Source organism: Polistes canadensis, unplaced genomic scaffold, assembly GCF_001313835.1.
Source record: "Polistes canadensis isolate GaletaPanama2010 unplaced genomic scaffold, ASM131383v1 scaffold_81, whole genome shotgun sequence".
NCBI classification, from domain to species: Eukaryota; Metazoa; Arthropoda; class Insecta; order Hymenoptera; family Vespidae; genus Polistes; species Polistes canadensis.
This window is the reverse complement of record NW_014569628.1, coordinates 143,337-161,170: the sequence shown is the minus strand read 5'-3', so window position 1 is coordinate 161,170 and position 17,834 is coordinate 143,337. Positions and strand designations below refer to the sequence as shown.

Below are 17,834 nucleotides of genomic sequence, written 5' to 3'. Positions count from 1 at the left end.
TTTTTTTTTTTTTCTTTTTTTTTTGTTATACCCACTACGGGGGCAGATATTATTTTTGTTTTGTTTTTGCACGATTACAATTAAATTCATATTATTTCGTTTCGTAATGTTAATCCTTTTTTTCGTTTTTTTTTCTTTGTTTTTTTTTTTTTTATTTGAATTTATTTTCAATAATACTCAATTTATTCCCCATAGAGATAATGTGATCAAACACAAATTGAAGATTATGAAATATTATATTTGCGAGCATAATAAAAATGTGTTTCCAAATAATATAATAAATTATTTTTACGTGGACACACCGTACAAACAGGTTAGATTCTTTAAGTTTCTTTTTTATTTGTTTAGGTGGGGTAAGAAAAATTGTCTCAAATAAATCGATAAAATTTATTCGGATATAGTATAAGGTAATTATTTTCCGAACAAAAATCAGATTCTTTCGGTAAAATCGTTTCGAAATACATGAGTTTCGTATGAAAGAGAAAGAAAAAGATAAAGATGGTTAGTTTGAATAGTTATCGATAAAAGTGTGGAGAACAATGTAATAATGTTAAGCATGGTGAAGTAAAATGGCAAATGTGGGATAAGGTTTGCGTCTGCGAAAGGAAGTTTCTCCGCGAAAATCAATAAACCGTCGATGCACGTGGAAAATATCTTTGGAGGCGACAGTTATACGACAAGATGGCGGATGAACTAGGCAGACGAAGCAAGCAAGCAAGCAAGCAAGCAAGCAAGCAAGCAAGAGAGCAGTCAGGCGAAATATGATCGATGAACTAATCGACCGTTCCACAAGTTATTGTAGTATCTTTTAAGAAGTTAACAGACACACCGTTAACAATTTAACGACGATAACAAAATATATATATATGTAAACAAAATTAATCCAATAATTACAAAATAATTATTTTCTTTTTTTTTTTTTATTGGAGAACATTAGATCGACAATTTGTAATTATATCGATAATAATTTGACAACACTATTGTTGAATTGTTTATTTATAAATTATATTAAATTTATTTAATCGTTAAATATATTAAATTATATTAATCGAAACGATATATTATACATCATTGTTATTGTGTTAATGGTTGGCCCCTTTTTTTTTTAATATGTTTAAAATAATTACATCGAAAATATACCCTGAAAATCTTGTAAAGGTCTCCGACGTTTCTAATAAAAAACGAAGAGAAAAAAAAGAAAAGAAAACAATTCTACTCACGTTAGATCAACCAATTCGAGTAGATGAAATTATGGAAATGTATGATAGAAAGAAACAAAAAAAAAAAAGAATACTTTTAACACTGGACATCAGACGTGATTGTCGTTGTACGGGAAGAACGTGGAAAGATTTCGTTGAAGTTAAACAAAAAATATATTTCAAACCGTAGTATTCATCGTGACACCATGTTCCACTATGGCGCAAAGCTTTTAAAAAAGAATCGGATGAATATTATGTCAAAGGGAATGAAAAAACAAAAAAGAAAATGTAGATAAACGTATTTGGGATGGAGAGGGGGGAGTTGAGTTGGGTTGGGTTTTGGATTAAAGCACCGTTGGCAAATAGTAGCAGAGAATAAAGATTGCAAAAAGGTTGTTGGGTGGGGTGCCTGGGTGTTGTGCATCAACGTCGTTGTCCTAGTTGGTTATACGAATAACTTGGACTTTGAATATTCATGTGTAAAAGGACTGAAAACGAAACGACAAAGCCAGACAGACAACACACACATACACATACACACGTTAGTTCTTCCATTTACTTTTATTTTTTTCTACTACGACACTGGATAGATCGTGATATCGCAAAACCAAATGAAAACATAAATATGTATGTTCGTAAATGTAAATTCTTAGTAGATCAAGCCGACAATTCTCTAATCTGAACAAATATTCACGCTCGTTCACACGCACGCAGAAAAATTTAGAAAACTTTTACATTCGAATGATTCCAAAAAACAAGAATTATTAATTTCACATTTTCATTTTTAATTCGAATTATTATTATTTTTCAAGGAACGAATTTTATAAAATAATTCTTCGCGTAGTGGTATCTTTTTTTATTTCAGACAAATTAATTGAATCCTTTTTTAATCCGCAGAGAGGGATAGGATCAAGGTTTTAACCTTAAAACACAATTCTTGATTATTTATTTTTCATTTTTACTAAGATATAAGAGGGAAAAAACAAATGACTTTTTATTTTCCTTTTTTTTTTCTTTTTTAAAAGAAAAATAGATAAAAGTTCTCGTACCTTTTCTTCTTTTTACTTTAGTACAGACGACAATAGAACTTAATTTAAATTCGATCATCAAAAGAGAAATCATAAGACTAATTATTATTTCTTTTACCCCTTTTTCCTCTTTTCTTTTTATTCTTCTCCTTCTTATTCTTCTTTTACTTTTTCTCGAATGAAAATATAAAAGAATAAGTAGAAGTAGAAAAAGAAAAAGAAGAATTAAAAGAGAGAGGAAGAAAAAAAGCAAAAAAAGGTAAAAATCACTCGTCTCTGCGATAAATCGTACTAAGTTAACTTATCTTCCAGCAAAATGCTTTGCAAAAAGCAAAACCGCCCTTTTTAAATTACCTCTCTGCTGTTCACGTAATTTCCACCGTACTTTTTCCATATTTCCAACCTTCTATTTCTTCTTCTTCTTCTTCTTCCTCCACCTCCTCCTCCTCCTCTTTTTCTTCCTTTGCTTCGTTGCTTTACATAGTCTTTGTAAGAGTTATATTGTCATGAGCTTCTTTGCATCGTCACACGTTTTTATAGATAAAATCCGTTTCGTTCAAGCTTAATTACGCTGCTCGTATTATACCGATGCGAGGAAGGGTTTTGTTTGAAAAGTTCCTCATAATGTCATCGACGACGATATGAGTTCCTATCCCCCCTACCCCCCTCTCCTCTCCCCCTGCCCATTTTTTTCTCCGTGTATGTCTTTTTCATCTTTCTCAACGCACCTTCAATCAATTCTATTTTTGGTTCACTCTCACTGGCAAGTTTTAAACGTTATCTTATCATCATGATTATCATGATCATCATTATTATTATCATTATCATCGTCGGAATCGTTTGATCGGTTAATTATTTTCACCGTTCTGAAAATAACTTTTGTTTAACCTTTGCCCTCTGTTATACGGATCGATTTAACAAGAAAAGAAATGAAAAGAAAATGAAAAGAAAGGAAAGAAAATTACGTATACGTAAAAAGAAATGAAATAAATTTTTCTTCTACTACGATGTACCAGCAGGCGCACACACACACACACACACACACACACACATACATAGAAAAATAATCCAGTTTAACACACACAAGCATGATTCAAAGAAAGCAAGAAAGAAAGGTTTTCTTTACTTTGAAAAGCAAACTAAACTAGCCCAGACTACTATTCGTTTCGTCTAACACACACATACACGCGGTTAGATTTATACTTACGTGGAATACGCACACATCGCGGTTTAAATGGACAACTTTGTAAAAATAGACTCGTATAAAAGGGGAATGGGGTTTTAGGACCAGAAGGAAAGATTGGATGATCTTTAAAATTGAATGTAATCCTCTCGAGACCGAATAGTTCTATATACTTGTAGAGAAACGATCTGTTTGTCAATGAAATATGTATTCTTTTCTAATATAATATTTATCGATGAATAAGAAATATCTTTATACAATAAAATAATGAATAATAAATGATTTACGTATTTAACAAGGATATACGTTTAAATATTAATTGAAATTGTATTAAATTACGCGTGTTTGGTTCAAGTGATTTTAAATCGAAAATTTATTACACGACGTAGATTAGAGATATTTTTAATTATTATTATTATTGTAATATCACATATCACATAATACGAATGAGTAATAACAGTGATTAATAAAAAGTAAATATATAATCTTATTTGAAAAGATAAAATCGTATTGTGTGTGTGTGTCTACGTTTTAGTTAGTTGCATCAGAAAATTATTATTATATATTATAAAGATAAAAGTAACATTAATAGCAGTCTAAAGGATTTTACCGAGATAATAGTATGGCATTTATGAGAATGCACGTTTGTTAGTGGAACCTGTTGCCTATGTTTCGAATTTACCTATGATATATTCCATTTTACCAAGAGACTAATCTCGTTACAAGCTTACGTTCACGCGAAATATTAAAACAAAATGCTATTTCAGAGATCCGTATCCAAGATCTACGAATCTGAATATTAATATTCTTTCTCCCCTCACCCCCTACCATCCCCCCACAACGTATCGGTTAAACCAACACGAAATACAATTTCCATTATATGCATTACACATTTTTAATCTACCATAACCAATTATTATTTTCTTAATTTTTGATATTACACTTTGTTAAAACATTGAAAACGAATGATATCTTATCGATGAACGAATAACGAACAAGATCGGCATAGTAAATTCAACGTGTTCTCGTTTATGAATGAAATCATAAAAAAATGAAGGAGGATCAGGGGGGTTGGATATGAAACAAAGTAAGTTGGACGCGTGAGATTCTTATCAATGAGGTAAACCCTAAGGGAATTCCGTGTGTATGTGTGTGTGTGTGTGTATATATGTCGCACTTTTACGTTTCACTTTCGAACTCGTATCCCGAACAAAAAGGCCACAGGGTATGTTTTCGTTACCGTGCAAACACGTTTTGAATACTGTCAACAACGTCAGCCCCAACTTTTTCATAGATACAACAATTAATTCGATCATTTTTTTGCGTTTATTTATTTCTTTTTTTTTTCTTTATCTCAAAACACCTTTCTCGAATTGAATACTTATTTCAGCAAATGATCTTTTTTTCTTTTTAAATAAACATTTTTTATTTTTACTCGATAAAATTATATTGAACTTATTAACAAAATGCATGTTTTTTTATTTTCTACACGTAAAAAAAAGTAATATTATGACTTGATAATATTTATTAATATTTTCATCGTTAATATTACGCGTAATATATTATATATTAACAATATATATAATAATATTAAATAATTTTTTTTTCTTTTGTCGTAGGGAAGCGAGGGGTGGGGGGGGGGGGTAATGGTTATTATCGATTATTCGACTCTATTTATTAATACTTATTACGGATAACGAAAGATTACATTACGTATGACATACATATTTAGAAGGTTGCATATAATTATATCATCGATTGATATTCGTTTTCAAAAATCTCTTACAAGTTTTATGATACTCGGATGAATATTTATGGACAAAAACAGAAATAAAGTTTTACGAACGGAGGAAGGGGTGAGGGGTAGGGGGGAGGGTGGGGGGTTGGTGGGTTTAGTTCAAAGGTATACGTAAATTTTTCTAACGGATTAATACTCCACGAATATAAAAGTATTAATCAAAAAACGATAATAAATAATATAATAAATGAAATTCGAGAGAATCGTTCTATGAAAAAAAAATAAATAAGAAAAATAAAAAAATCGATATTTGCAATTGATCAACGTCGTAGGAAAAAAAAAAAAAAACACAAAAGAATAAAAGTTCGATAAAGCAAAAAAAAAAAAAAAAAAAAATTCGGATTTTCTCCATGCAATTATTTACTTTTCATATTCTCGATTAGTTTAGCCAATCGTATAGGGTCGATTGCCTTTTATTTTGTTAAGAGATTTTTTGATTGTGAAAATGAACGATGATTGATAGTTTTGTTAAGCGAAATCGATTGGGGGCAAATTCACGTCAGTTCATTATTATTCGTTTCGCGTAAGTTGGGTTGAACTTCTGATTTAGATTATCTCTCGTTTGTCGAAATAGGGGGATGTAATACACATAATAAAATTATTTTTCAAAGATATATCAGAGACTAAGCCAAAAGTACTTGTGTTTATTGTGTTGCGAACTTTACTTCGAAATTGCATAAATGTAAAATTTACTTTGGAAATGTTAAATTAAAAAAAAAAGAAAAACGTACGAATTCTTGGTTCACATTAATATTCGTCATGTTGGGGATAACGTGTGTGTATACACATATATTAGTAATAATAATAATTTAATTTATATATATAGGAACATTTTGCAACGAACTTATCACACAACAGAAGTATACCAATGTGTGATAATAGCGATGATAAATTATTTTTTGATTTATTTTTCTTTCTTCTCTCAAATATATTTGAGAAGATACTTTTGAAAACGAAGAATTTTATATATATATGACAGAGAAATGAATTTATCCCTTTTTTTTATCTTATCTTATCGTATCGTTAGAGTAAAACGTCAATTTCAATGTTAAAACTGTGTCAAAGTATTTCGCATAAGTTATGACAGGTTTCTCGCGATATGTCATAGAACCGACACGGTCGAATGATTTTCATCTTGTTACACAGTCCTACTTAATTTTCCACAAGATTTCCTACACATTTCTATGGACGAACGAACACGCGTATTATATCTATCCCATATCCATTTTATATTATGATCGAAGATATTACCAGTTCTAATATAATACTTCAGTTTATACGAAATTTTCTAACGAAATGGAGACAAACATTTGACCTGGTCCATTTGTCAGTTTCGTCGTATTCATTTTAACGTTGACACAATACATTGCACATGTTTATTACTCTTTTTTATATTTTTCTTCATAAACAAAATTGATCCAAGCTACAAAAGGAAACGTAATTTCGTTAGGTGGAATCACTTTGATATAGATTTTTTTTTAATATATTTTTTTTTTTCAAGAAAATGTTAACAATTTCATTGTTAACCCATTGTTTAGTATTTCGAAACGAACGCTGGTTCAGACCAGAGTATTCGAACCAGGACAATGTGCATTGTGTCAGAGTTTATGAAAGATTTTCCACCCTTTATGTTTCTCTTTCTTTCTCTCTCTCTCTCTCTCTCTCTTTGGTTCTTCAAGCACGTACAAACGTTAACAAACAAAACGATAGAAATGAGTTTGTGAATAACGAAGATCATTCATTAAAAATCCTTAAACCGATTTCTCGTTTTCTTTCATCCCGTTATCCTATTAATTTGTTAAACCTTTTTCTGTCTGGATGAACGCGAAAGGAAATAAAGAAAAACAAAATATACGAATTGATCGAAATAATACAAAGTTAACGAGCAACCAATTACCTCGACATCGTTGAAGATATTCTATTAACAGAATAGTTGTTGTACACGTACAATAATTCTCGAGTAAAACTCGTTCAATATTTCTGTTTAACGTATGTGTGTGTATATGTGTTCTAATAAAAAGGGATTAGCTTTAAACTGTGCAAACGGCAAAGTTAGAATGAATAAAATGAAGTTTAGCATGCTGTTAATTCGTTTGCCACGCTTTCGAAATGAATTCATTTTCGTTCGAATCATTTTTTGTTCGTTGATTATTATCATTTATAATTCAACTGACTGTGTAAACGAACGATAAGAAATTCCACGTGTCTTTTTTCCATTGTCAAATATAATATGATGAAACAAATTTAAAATGAAAAACCAAAAATAATAATATTAATAATGAAAAAAAAAAAAAGAAAAAAAAAAATTAAAAACTAAAAATTAAACACGAATGGATGATTCTCAAACAATTTAAAGATTGCAACGATTACATCAAACATTTACATTTCTCGTGAATGGTCATGAATTCGTGGCAGTAAAATACCGAGTAACAAACTGACGAATCACTTTAAAGTCAATGAAATACCGGACCCATGTTGTAAAGTCAAATAGAATCCGTTGGCTTCTCCAGTTAGTACACGTTATACTGTGAAATGAGGAAAGGAAACCTGTTGCTCTTTCTCTCTCTCTCTTTCATATTCTATAGTATCTATCCATCTATCCGTTTTCTTTTAACTTGAGGATGTATCGAACAAAAAGCACAAAAGGTCGAAAGCATCCTCGTTTATTTTCGTTCATTAACGAGTCACGGCTCGATGATCATTTACTTTATTAAAACATTTAATGTTACGCGTGTTTGAACCCCTACCCATAATAATAATAATAATAATAAATATAATATAATTATAATATCGATTTTTCCTCGAACCCCTTAATATAATGTTTGACGAAGTTAGGACTCATTAGACCCTTCTCATTAGACCAAACCTTATGTATTTATTTACCTTATTAATAAATAATATGGTTTCGCGAAGAATCGTGTTACTTTGATTGCGAGCTCATTTTTCCTTTCTTTTTTTTTTTTTGTTCAAGTTTTCCTTGCCAAAAGGGAGACCCACGCTAAATGTTTCAATTTTATAACGCGTTTATAAAAATAATGAGATGGTTAAAGATTACGCGTGTATAAATTATTTATGTCTCATGATTGTTAACGGTGTTCGTGTTCATTCAATTTTTCTTTTATGCTTTTGTTTAAAGTAAATTTTAAATAATATGAAAGGGAAGGGGTTGCTTCTCTACTGGTATCTCCTTTCTCTCTCTCTTTCTCTCTCTCTCTCTCTCTCATTCACCTCTTCGTTTATTTTATATCTTTATTTCTATCTCTAAAGTAAGAATATAGAAGATACAAACACAGACACAGATAACGTTTACAAGGATGAATTTAATTTCGTGGTTTCTTTGATAACGAGCATAATTAATCTCAACTGTTATGGTAAGGCGTTAAAATTAATTCGACAATTATCCATGAATTTACGCCTAACTTAATCGGTTAAAGGTACTTCAAAATTTAATTAATTACAAGGCATTTTAATCGAATCGTTCGATAAATTGATCGAGAGAAAGAGAAAGAGAGAGAGAGAGAGAGAGAATCTTGAACGTTAATTTACAATCATTTTCAATTATCTAATTTGAATCTTAAGTTTAATCCCCTATAATATCAATCTATTGTGATTTATTTAAACAAACTCTTACAATTAAAGATTTCTTTTCGTTCAAATCTGTCTCGTTAAAAATAATATTCGAGAAATTAGAACAAATATAATAGATTTAATATCATTTAACTGCTGTCTCAAATCTGAATAAGATTCTAGAACACTCTAGTATTTGTATGCGTTGTCTATTAACGTCCTACGATTTATAGACTACGATAATCTAACTTGTTCCAGATACGTTGGGAGATATTAATTTTCCTATTAACGACGAAACATCAAGGGGATTCGTGTCCAATTAATCGATATACGTTGATAAAGATTCTTCCTTACGAAACAATATAAATCAACTAATGTATTATATTATATATTTCATTATATTAATTAACAAATCGATATAATATAATGAGATCGTTAAATGTTAAATACACATTTAAAAAAAAAAAGAAAAACAAAACTATCTACAACGTTAATTGTAAAAGAGAGAGAAAGAGAGTACAAAAATTCAATGAAAATTAAAAAAAGAAAACCAAATGAAAAAAAAACCCACGATGATAATTAAAAGAAAAAAAAAAAGATGGGATTGGGGGCGGTGGGGGAGTGTGTGGAGGAATGTCGGTCGATTATTATTATCCTTATTGTTAAAAATTTGTTCGTACTATCATACAAGGGGTGGACTTTGGGGCAGGGGGGAGGTGGTTGCGGTAGAATCGATAAATTAGGATGAACAAAAAGAGATTGCTCGGTCGAAAATTCACGCTCGAGATATGACTGGGATATTTCGTAATATGTTCTGACAGAGGGACAACTACGCACATCATGGAATATTCGTTCTTTCTCAAAGAGAGAGAGAGACAAAATGAAATGAAACAGATAGAGACTGAGAGAGAGAGAGAGAGAGAGAGAGAGATACAGTATATAAAGTTGACAAGACCCGGACGACGAGCTTGCTGGTGCTGGTGATTCTAGTTGGTTGTGGTAGTGGTGGTGGTGGTAGTAGTGGTGGTGGTAGTAGTGGTGGTGGTAGCTGGGATCGATCCAAACCCCCCTCATCTTCCCTAGCATTTTCCCCCTCACCCCACCCACCACCCCACCCCTTTCAGCCTCTCTCATCGTTCCGTTTCACTCACCACCGGCACTTCCTCATCTATTTCTCTTCGTATCTCTCATCTTATCCTTCAGACACAGCTTAAAATCATGTAACGTGAAGAACAATTCTAATCATATATTTCTTTAATTTCCTCGTAGTTTACACGCGTACACGTAAATGTACAATGAGTTAGAATAAAACATTAGAACGTAATAGGACAATGTGTTGGGTGGTTAGTTAACTTTAAGATTTCTTTTATGATTTTAATATCATTACTATGATCACATGAATCTTATTTTATATATTTTAATAGGAAAAATAGAATTATTTATCTTTACTTTTTTTTTGTATACTAATCTCGTATTTTTGAATATTTTACGGGTTATAATATTGAAGAATGATTCGTTCGAGAAACATTTTTATTTTAATCTGTCGCGAGTAAAAGATTTTTTTTATTTTCACTTTTTATGTTTTACTAGCCGTCCTCTTGTTCCTTGGCAAGGCCCCTCTGTTGGCTTGCATCTAAATAAAGTAATTTCATCGAGTATTAAAAAAGGAATTGAATAGAAAGCTTCCAATTGTTTTTTCTTTTTTACTTCTTGTTATTATTCCAGAAAGTATAAGGAGGAGTTTCGGTGTAATCTAAAGTTAACGCGGACGAAAGTCGGCCTGTTGCTTTTTAAACGGCTTTCTCGATGATACATCGGACGTGAAAAGGTTCAAAAAGGTTTACTATAGAAAATCGTTGAGTAGAGAAATCGAATGCTTTTGCGATTTACGACGATTCGTTTTATTTATCACTTTTCATCTCACATTTTTCTTCTTTTCTTTTTTATTTATTTTTATTTATTTACCCCCAACCCTGATTCTACACGTTCACTTGTTATAACTTTGATAAGCATGGATCTATTGAAATCTAACATATTTTTATGATATCTCAACTTTATTTCATCTTTTACTCAACCCATTGACGTTGTTGAAAATTTCTCGGTTTAAATTCTCGTTTTTCTATAAAAACTACGGGGAAAAAAATATATTTAATAATATAAAAAATACATACAAGGGACTAAAATTCTAGAATAAAAACGTTAGTTAAAAGAAAATCGATATTTTGTCTCCCCTACCCCTTCTTCATCTTATTCTTCTATTTTTACTTGTTGTTGTTGTTGTTGTTGTACATTTTGATAGCTTTTTCTTCCTCACTATTATTTACCTTAATATTATTTTTATATTTTTATACGCCATCGAGAAAAATTCGTAGCTAACGGTCTTCACATACGAAACTTAAAATGAGAAATCTTACAAAAATGTAATCAGAATAAATGAATGAAATATCATTAAATAAAATAAAATCAATTAATTTTATTAACGAATACGTTAAATATCATTTCATAGTGATACGTAACGATGATGTTTCGTATTTTTTTCAGATTTCATTCGACTTGAGAACTGAGAATTTTCTTATCTTCCATCAATCTTTCTCTTTCTTTCCTCTATCGTCAATCTCAGGAAAAGGAAGTTTCAGTTGAATCGATTGATCGAAGTTCTTCGGGTAAAACGATATTCTTTTTCGAGAGTATCATCTCCTTTAAAGCATCACCCTGATACTCGAATGTATCGTGTCTATATCGTTTCTTGATGGTACTCGATAACATCTAGAACGTTTCTACCCTCCAATGAGAAGTGAGAAGAAAGAGAGAGAATGAGAAAAATATATAGACACAGTTCGAATGATCACGTATAATACAAGTACGCGAGAGAATTCAACGATTCTTTCGAATATATTATATATATATATATGAAATGACCTACTCAAATATATTCTACAATCTCTGGAGATACGATTCTTATATTTTATGAATCATATTCTGTCGAGAAGTTATAAAACCTTTTGACAAATTACTTTAATAAATTAATAACACGTTTGATGAATTTATCAAATACGTGTCTTCGTATACATAAATTCGATCCTTTCTTTTTTTTTTCTTGATAAAACCATCTCTGGTTGTATTTAATTAATAATAATTAATTGTTTATAATGTATTATTAGAAAATTTGTCTCGTATATACTGTGTGGGTTTATTTTTAGTAATTTAATGTTATTTAATTAACAGAGTTTGTTAATAAGTAACTTGTCACGTGTATAATTTTAGATATGCACACACGCGATGGGGTAATAATATTTATTGTTAATCGAATGCATACGGAATTGCATTGGGGAACGTGTTAAATGATTGAAAAGTTTCTTTTTGTTTTTCTTTTATTTGAACAGAAAGAAACGTGTAATCTATAATCAGGTTATTTTGCTTTAATAAATTACATTAGACGAATGCACGAAATCCGTTTGTTTGAAAAAATATTTTGTATATTTTTTTATGTACACTTTGAGACACGCGTAATGAAATTTAATTATTAAATAACGAATGGTTTATATTAATAGAAATGTAAAAAAATAAGATTGGAGAATTGTGAAGTACTATGTAGACGACGTGCTTATATTCCTTTCATATTTTGCGGATCGATGTTATTCAACCAATAGGATTAATGCTAAGAAATACCACAGCCGGTTGTTCAGAATACCGATATTTCGAATATTCCTAATTGCTCGACTGGTTAAACCGAGTATATATTGTTTGAGCGTGCTTGTGCGGCTAATGCGATTAACTATCATTGATTTGTTATCTATCATATACCCAAGGATTTGCAGTTGATGTGATTCTTTTTTTTTTTTTTCCTTTAGAGTCTATAAATTTAACTATCGATATTAATTCAAACTAACATATGTCTGTGTTTAACCAAAATTACAGAACAAAGATACTTGTAATATAATTTTGTTCACACAACTCTTTATATATTTAAATAAAAATATATTAGAATGTTTTACAATTAGATGGGAAAAAAATGTCATGCAAACAATAAATTTATCTCGCATACAATTCGCTGAATATAAGTGAAATATTATAATTTAAAATACAAAAAAAAAAAAAGGAACAAAAACTCGTAATATTTAATGACAAAGTTTGTTAATAATATTCTTGTTCAGCGGGCGTATGATTTTAGATGACACACGTGACGCGTATTTTTTAACAGTTGACTTTAACGTTCATTAAAATTTACAAGGGAAATATCTGCTCTCGGAAAAATATGAACAACCGTTTTTTTTTTTGCAACGGCAGTGGCAATTTGACGTCCAACTAAAACGTATAATGACGATGAAAAGTGTCCATTATGTTTTTACGATACACCCTATACACCATTTGTTTCTTGGCAAACGAATATAAAAAGAACGATCATGGGACCTGAATTGAAGTCGTTAAGAAAGAAACGTTCAAATTTACGCGTTTAAAAACTCAATCATCTACGAAAATTGTACTTTTCTTTTTCTTCCCCCCACCCCCTTTCTCTCAAGCCCTTCCTTTCTCATGCCTTTAAATAAAATGGGGGTGGGGGTGGGGGTATAAGAAAGGAAATACGTATCGTGTTATAAATTATTCAAAAAGGGACGAATTTTACTTTTTAACGAAGAAATGTTTGCCTAATGCTCGTGTTTATTGTTTATTATTTATTTTCTTCATGATTATTTAAATTATATTTTTTCTTACATTATTAGTTTCATCCCCGTTGGACATTACTTTCGATGCTTAAATATTTAAATGTTAATTTTATAATTTTAATTAAAATATTTTATTATATTTTCCTTTTTTATATTTTTGTATTTGTCATTTATTGAAAAACGAACGATTGAAATTCGAGGAGTTTTAGCGAAAATTCTTTCGACTTTACGAATAGTTAAGACTTTACGAATCGTACCGGGAACAAACGAATTCCTATTTCTATGTCGAATAATTTGACATAGCGAGATACGTGCATTCGAGTATTTTAAATATATGCACGAATAATAAATGCGCTATATCACCTTTTACAAATTTCATTTACATCTTCTGTTCCGGCAATTTTCTTTTCTTTTCTTTTTTTTAATTTCAGTTTCTATCTCATTTCGAATTACGTTAAGGCAAAAAAAAGGAAAAAATATTCTTTATTCGAGCACGGGGAGAATAAAAATTTACTATTCAATTACAAGAGCAACACTCGTAACGTTGCGTTGCAATAATAACAACAACGTTATTTCTGTTGAAATTTTTTTAAGAGAATTATTTTCGACAGTAGTCAGAAAAAATATGTGTTTTCGTTTTTATCATCATCTATTTCAATATATATGGAGGAGAAAAACAAAATTAAGCACAAAATTAATTAAACTTTGAACTTGCTCGTTAGCGTTTATGTATTTTTTGTTTCACGATTACACGGTTGAAATATATAATTATTTTGTAAATAATTATTTATATAATATACGTAAAGAGTCAATCATGTAATAAACAATTTGATAATGTCGAACGGATAATTGGTATTAAAATAAAAGATAATAGGAAAAAAGAAAAGATGAATGAGAATAAGTGAAGGGTTAATTTCTTCTTACGTGGTAATTAATCATAATGAATGATTCAGTAGAATGTAATAAACATTAAAATTGTATAAGGGGTTTGTCTTAAAGTTGATAATAAATTAGAAGCCCATACCGGTTGTTGATAATTCTGTGTGATATTGGAGCTGACTTGTTACCTTCGAACGTAACTTCTTTGTCGTCTCAACTTAACTCTCAACTTAACTCAACTTAACTCAAGACGCTTCATTTACGGTGACTTCAATGTCTCAGATAATTAAAGGAAACGGTTATACGAAAGGAACCTCATTCTCGAGGAAGACAATGTTAACCGTATAATTATACTGATAAATCGAATATAGTTAATAATTACTTGCAAGTATTATTATTACATATAAAAATGCGAATAAACCAGAAAAAAAAAAGAAAAGGAAAAAAGAGGAAACAATTTTTTATAGGATTTTAACTGAAATTTCAAAGTATAATTTTTAAATAACATTGATTTTTGTTCCATATTCATATATGTTTTCATATTAGTATGAACACACGCATAACTCATATATAATACACCACACGTACGTTCGTGAAAACGTTGTTGCATTTATCATGCATTTCATAAAATGTCAACGCCAGATACTCGTAAATCTTCAACAAACATCATCCCTATCATAATATCCAAATACGAGGAGCAACGAAACGTTTCTATGACTATCTATCTGTCTAAATCCTATATAGTTGATTAAACATTTCTTTTTATCTTCATTAAAATTTAATTGAAAAAAAAAAGAAAAGAAAAGAAACAAGAAATTAATAATCAATATTCTTGTCCCAACAGTATATTAATATATATGAGTTTCAAAGGGAAAATTGAAGACAGTTAATAAATTTTGATGAACAAATTTATTTGATCTAAAGATATATAAATTGATATAAAGATCAAATAAATTTGTTCATCAAAATTTATTAACTGTCTTCAATTTTCCCTTTGAAACTCATATATATTAAGAAACAAGAAAGTATGAACTCGAACTTACAATTTTTATAAGTTTATACGTTTTATTCCTCTTCGTTAAAAACTTTACGAACAATTTCAAAAGCAGTATATATTTCCCATGAAAAATAATTTATTTTATCCTTTTTTTTTTTATATTTTCCATACGCATATTAAAAATATATTGTTATGAAAATGAATTTAAGGAAACGATTGTTTATTTTCCACTGCACCAGCCCCATCGATTATTATTCCACACCTTTGTGGTGAGATAACGAAAAGACGTGATTACTATTGCGAGTGAAGAATACTTTTGTGTGTGTGTGTGTGTGTGTGTGTGTATGTGTGTAGGGGGGAAGGGGTGTGAGATCGATTAGATTTAATAACGTGAAAAGTGTCGGTCATTTGTTCGCGAAGAAATTTAACTATGTGGGCCGCAGTAACCAGATCGTTGGAAATACTCGTTGCCTTCTTCGAATATTATACTACCAGGTAAGAAAGCAAATATCAACGATTCCATTTAATCGTAACTGGCTATGCGAAATTTATGATGAAATAACAGGAACAGGTTTGATTATAAGTATTCCTCGATTGAAGAATCTGATTAATCGAATCAATTTGAAATATACGATTAAACAAAAGTAATATTTATATATATATTTAATTATTTATGAAATAAATTCATTATAATACAGAATTTTATAATTGATAATCTGTTAAGAAGAAAAAAATAATGTGATAATTATATAGATAATTAATATAGAATGTTTAATATATATATATTATAATTATTTATTGACTTGCCATTTCTCTCTTCGAATCATTAAAAATTGTTTTTAATTCTAATCTGTGATACATTATATTTATTATATAATACAGTGATCGAGATAATTTCATGTTTATCATTTATAATATAATAATGTTTCATTATACGTGTGTTACACTACTCTGTATGCGTATGTGTGGAATTGATAAATCTTTGGTGTTATAAAATACATTGAAATTCGATTAGTTTCTTAGAAAATAGACGTAATATTAGTAACCGAAGTTTAGAAGCTTATCGTTTATTCGAAAGTTTCTCTTTGCGAACGATTAACTTCGTGAGAAGAAGATAATCCTAGGAATAAATCCTTGAAACTTTTAAAGAAGATAGGTACGTACTTAGTACTTACTTCGTTTCGCTCTTATCCTTAAGTAGTCGAAATCATGATCGATATCTCGATCAGTCTGCGGTTTTAGCGAATCTTCTTAATACAAATCCAAAAGAAATACTTTTCTCGAATATTCTATCTTCAATCGATTTCACTTTTCTCTTTTTTTATCCAAAAACATTTTATCTTTCTCATTTCTAATTAACGAAAATCAAAGTGTAATAATATATAAGTAAAGAAAACTTGGACGCGAAAGAAAAACAAAAAACGGACGAGTTTTATTTATCAATAAATTTAAATAACATTTATTAATGAAACGTAAATTAAGTTTTCATTTTTATTACGAAACTTGGATCATAAATAAAAAATAATATAACGGGAACGCATCCAATCATCTAACACTTTATTTATCATCCCATTTACGAGGATCTCATTTTATTAGCACAAATTTATATTCGTTAATATCAATATTTACGCGTAATAATATGATATATATTAATTTATTGATCATAAAAAAAAAAATAAAAAAGAAACAATACAAAAAGAAGAAATAAAAATAATACACCAATGTGTATTGATTTATTCGAAAAATATGCATTTAATTCCATTTAAATATTACGTGTTTCTATATTATTCTCATTTATGTTAGTGTCCTGTCAACGTGGGCAAAAAAAAAAAAAAAAAGAAATTGGACATATGAAAAAATAATAACGACGAAAAGGGTTGGTCTGTTGTTAAGAGCATTTAATTAATTAATCATGAATCTTTTTCTGTTTCATGCACCATTTCACTGTAACTATTGGAATCCAGAGCGCAGTTAGAGTAAGTATCACGTACCATCGAGTGTATTTTACGAGTATCTTAATTGACGTCTCCTATCTTTTATCTATTTCTTCTCTATATTTCTTCAACTAATTTTATAATTATTACCTCTTCTACTTCTTCTTCTTCTTCTTCTTCTTCTTCTTCTACTACTATTTCTTAATCTTACTACTTCTTTCGATTCACAAAATTTCAACCGAATTTAGTCTTCCATTACTATAGAAAAAAAAAAAAAAAGAAAGAAAAAGAAGCAACGAACTCTTCTATTTCGTTCCCCCCACCCCACAACCCCTTTTTTTACTCGATCGTTCTAGTTTTATCTATTTCATATATAATCGATTTGGTACAACTTCCAATTTTCATAGTAAATTAACGTGTATCCCCATTATGGTTGATTACTTTTTAACAATTTCTACATTTTTAACTATATCTATTTCATATAAAAGACAAAAGTCACGTATTCCAACACTCGTTCGTTTCTTTGCTCGAATTTCTTCCATTATTTCGTATTTATCTTCGTACACGTATATATATATATATATA

At 29.6% G+C, this 17,834-nt stretch overlaps 1 protein-coding gene across 8 annotated transcripts in view; it reads left to right on the top strand.

The window, feature by feature from the left end:
* The window catches only part of LOC106786760 (synaptotagmin-7), a 150,874-nt gene that overhangs the window by 110,392 nt on the left and 22,648 nt on the right, over positions 1-17,834 (top strand). For 5 of the 8 annotated variants that reach the window (XM_014748510.1, XM_014748509.1, XM_014748506.1 and 2 more), the window contains one exon: positions 17,280-17,291. The exons of 1 other annotated variant lie outside the window; for it this stretch is intronic. In XM_014748510.1, the coding sequence (XP_014603996.1) occupies positions 17,280-17,291 (12 nt within the window). Of the gene's footprint in view, positions 1-15,524; positions 15,811-17,279; positions 17,292-17,834 lie in introns of all 8 variants that reach the window. 2 more of the 8 variants (XM_014748514.1, XM_014748513.1) reach the window with 2 other exon arrangements.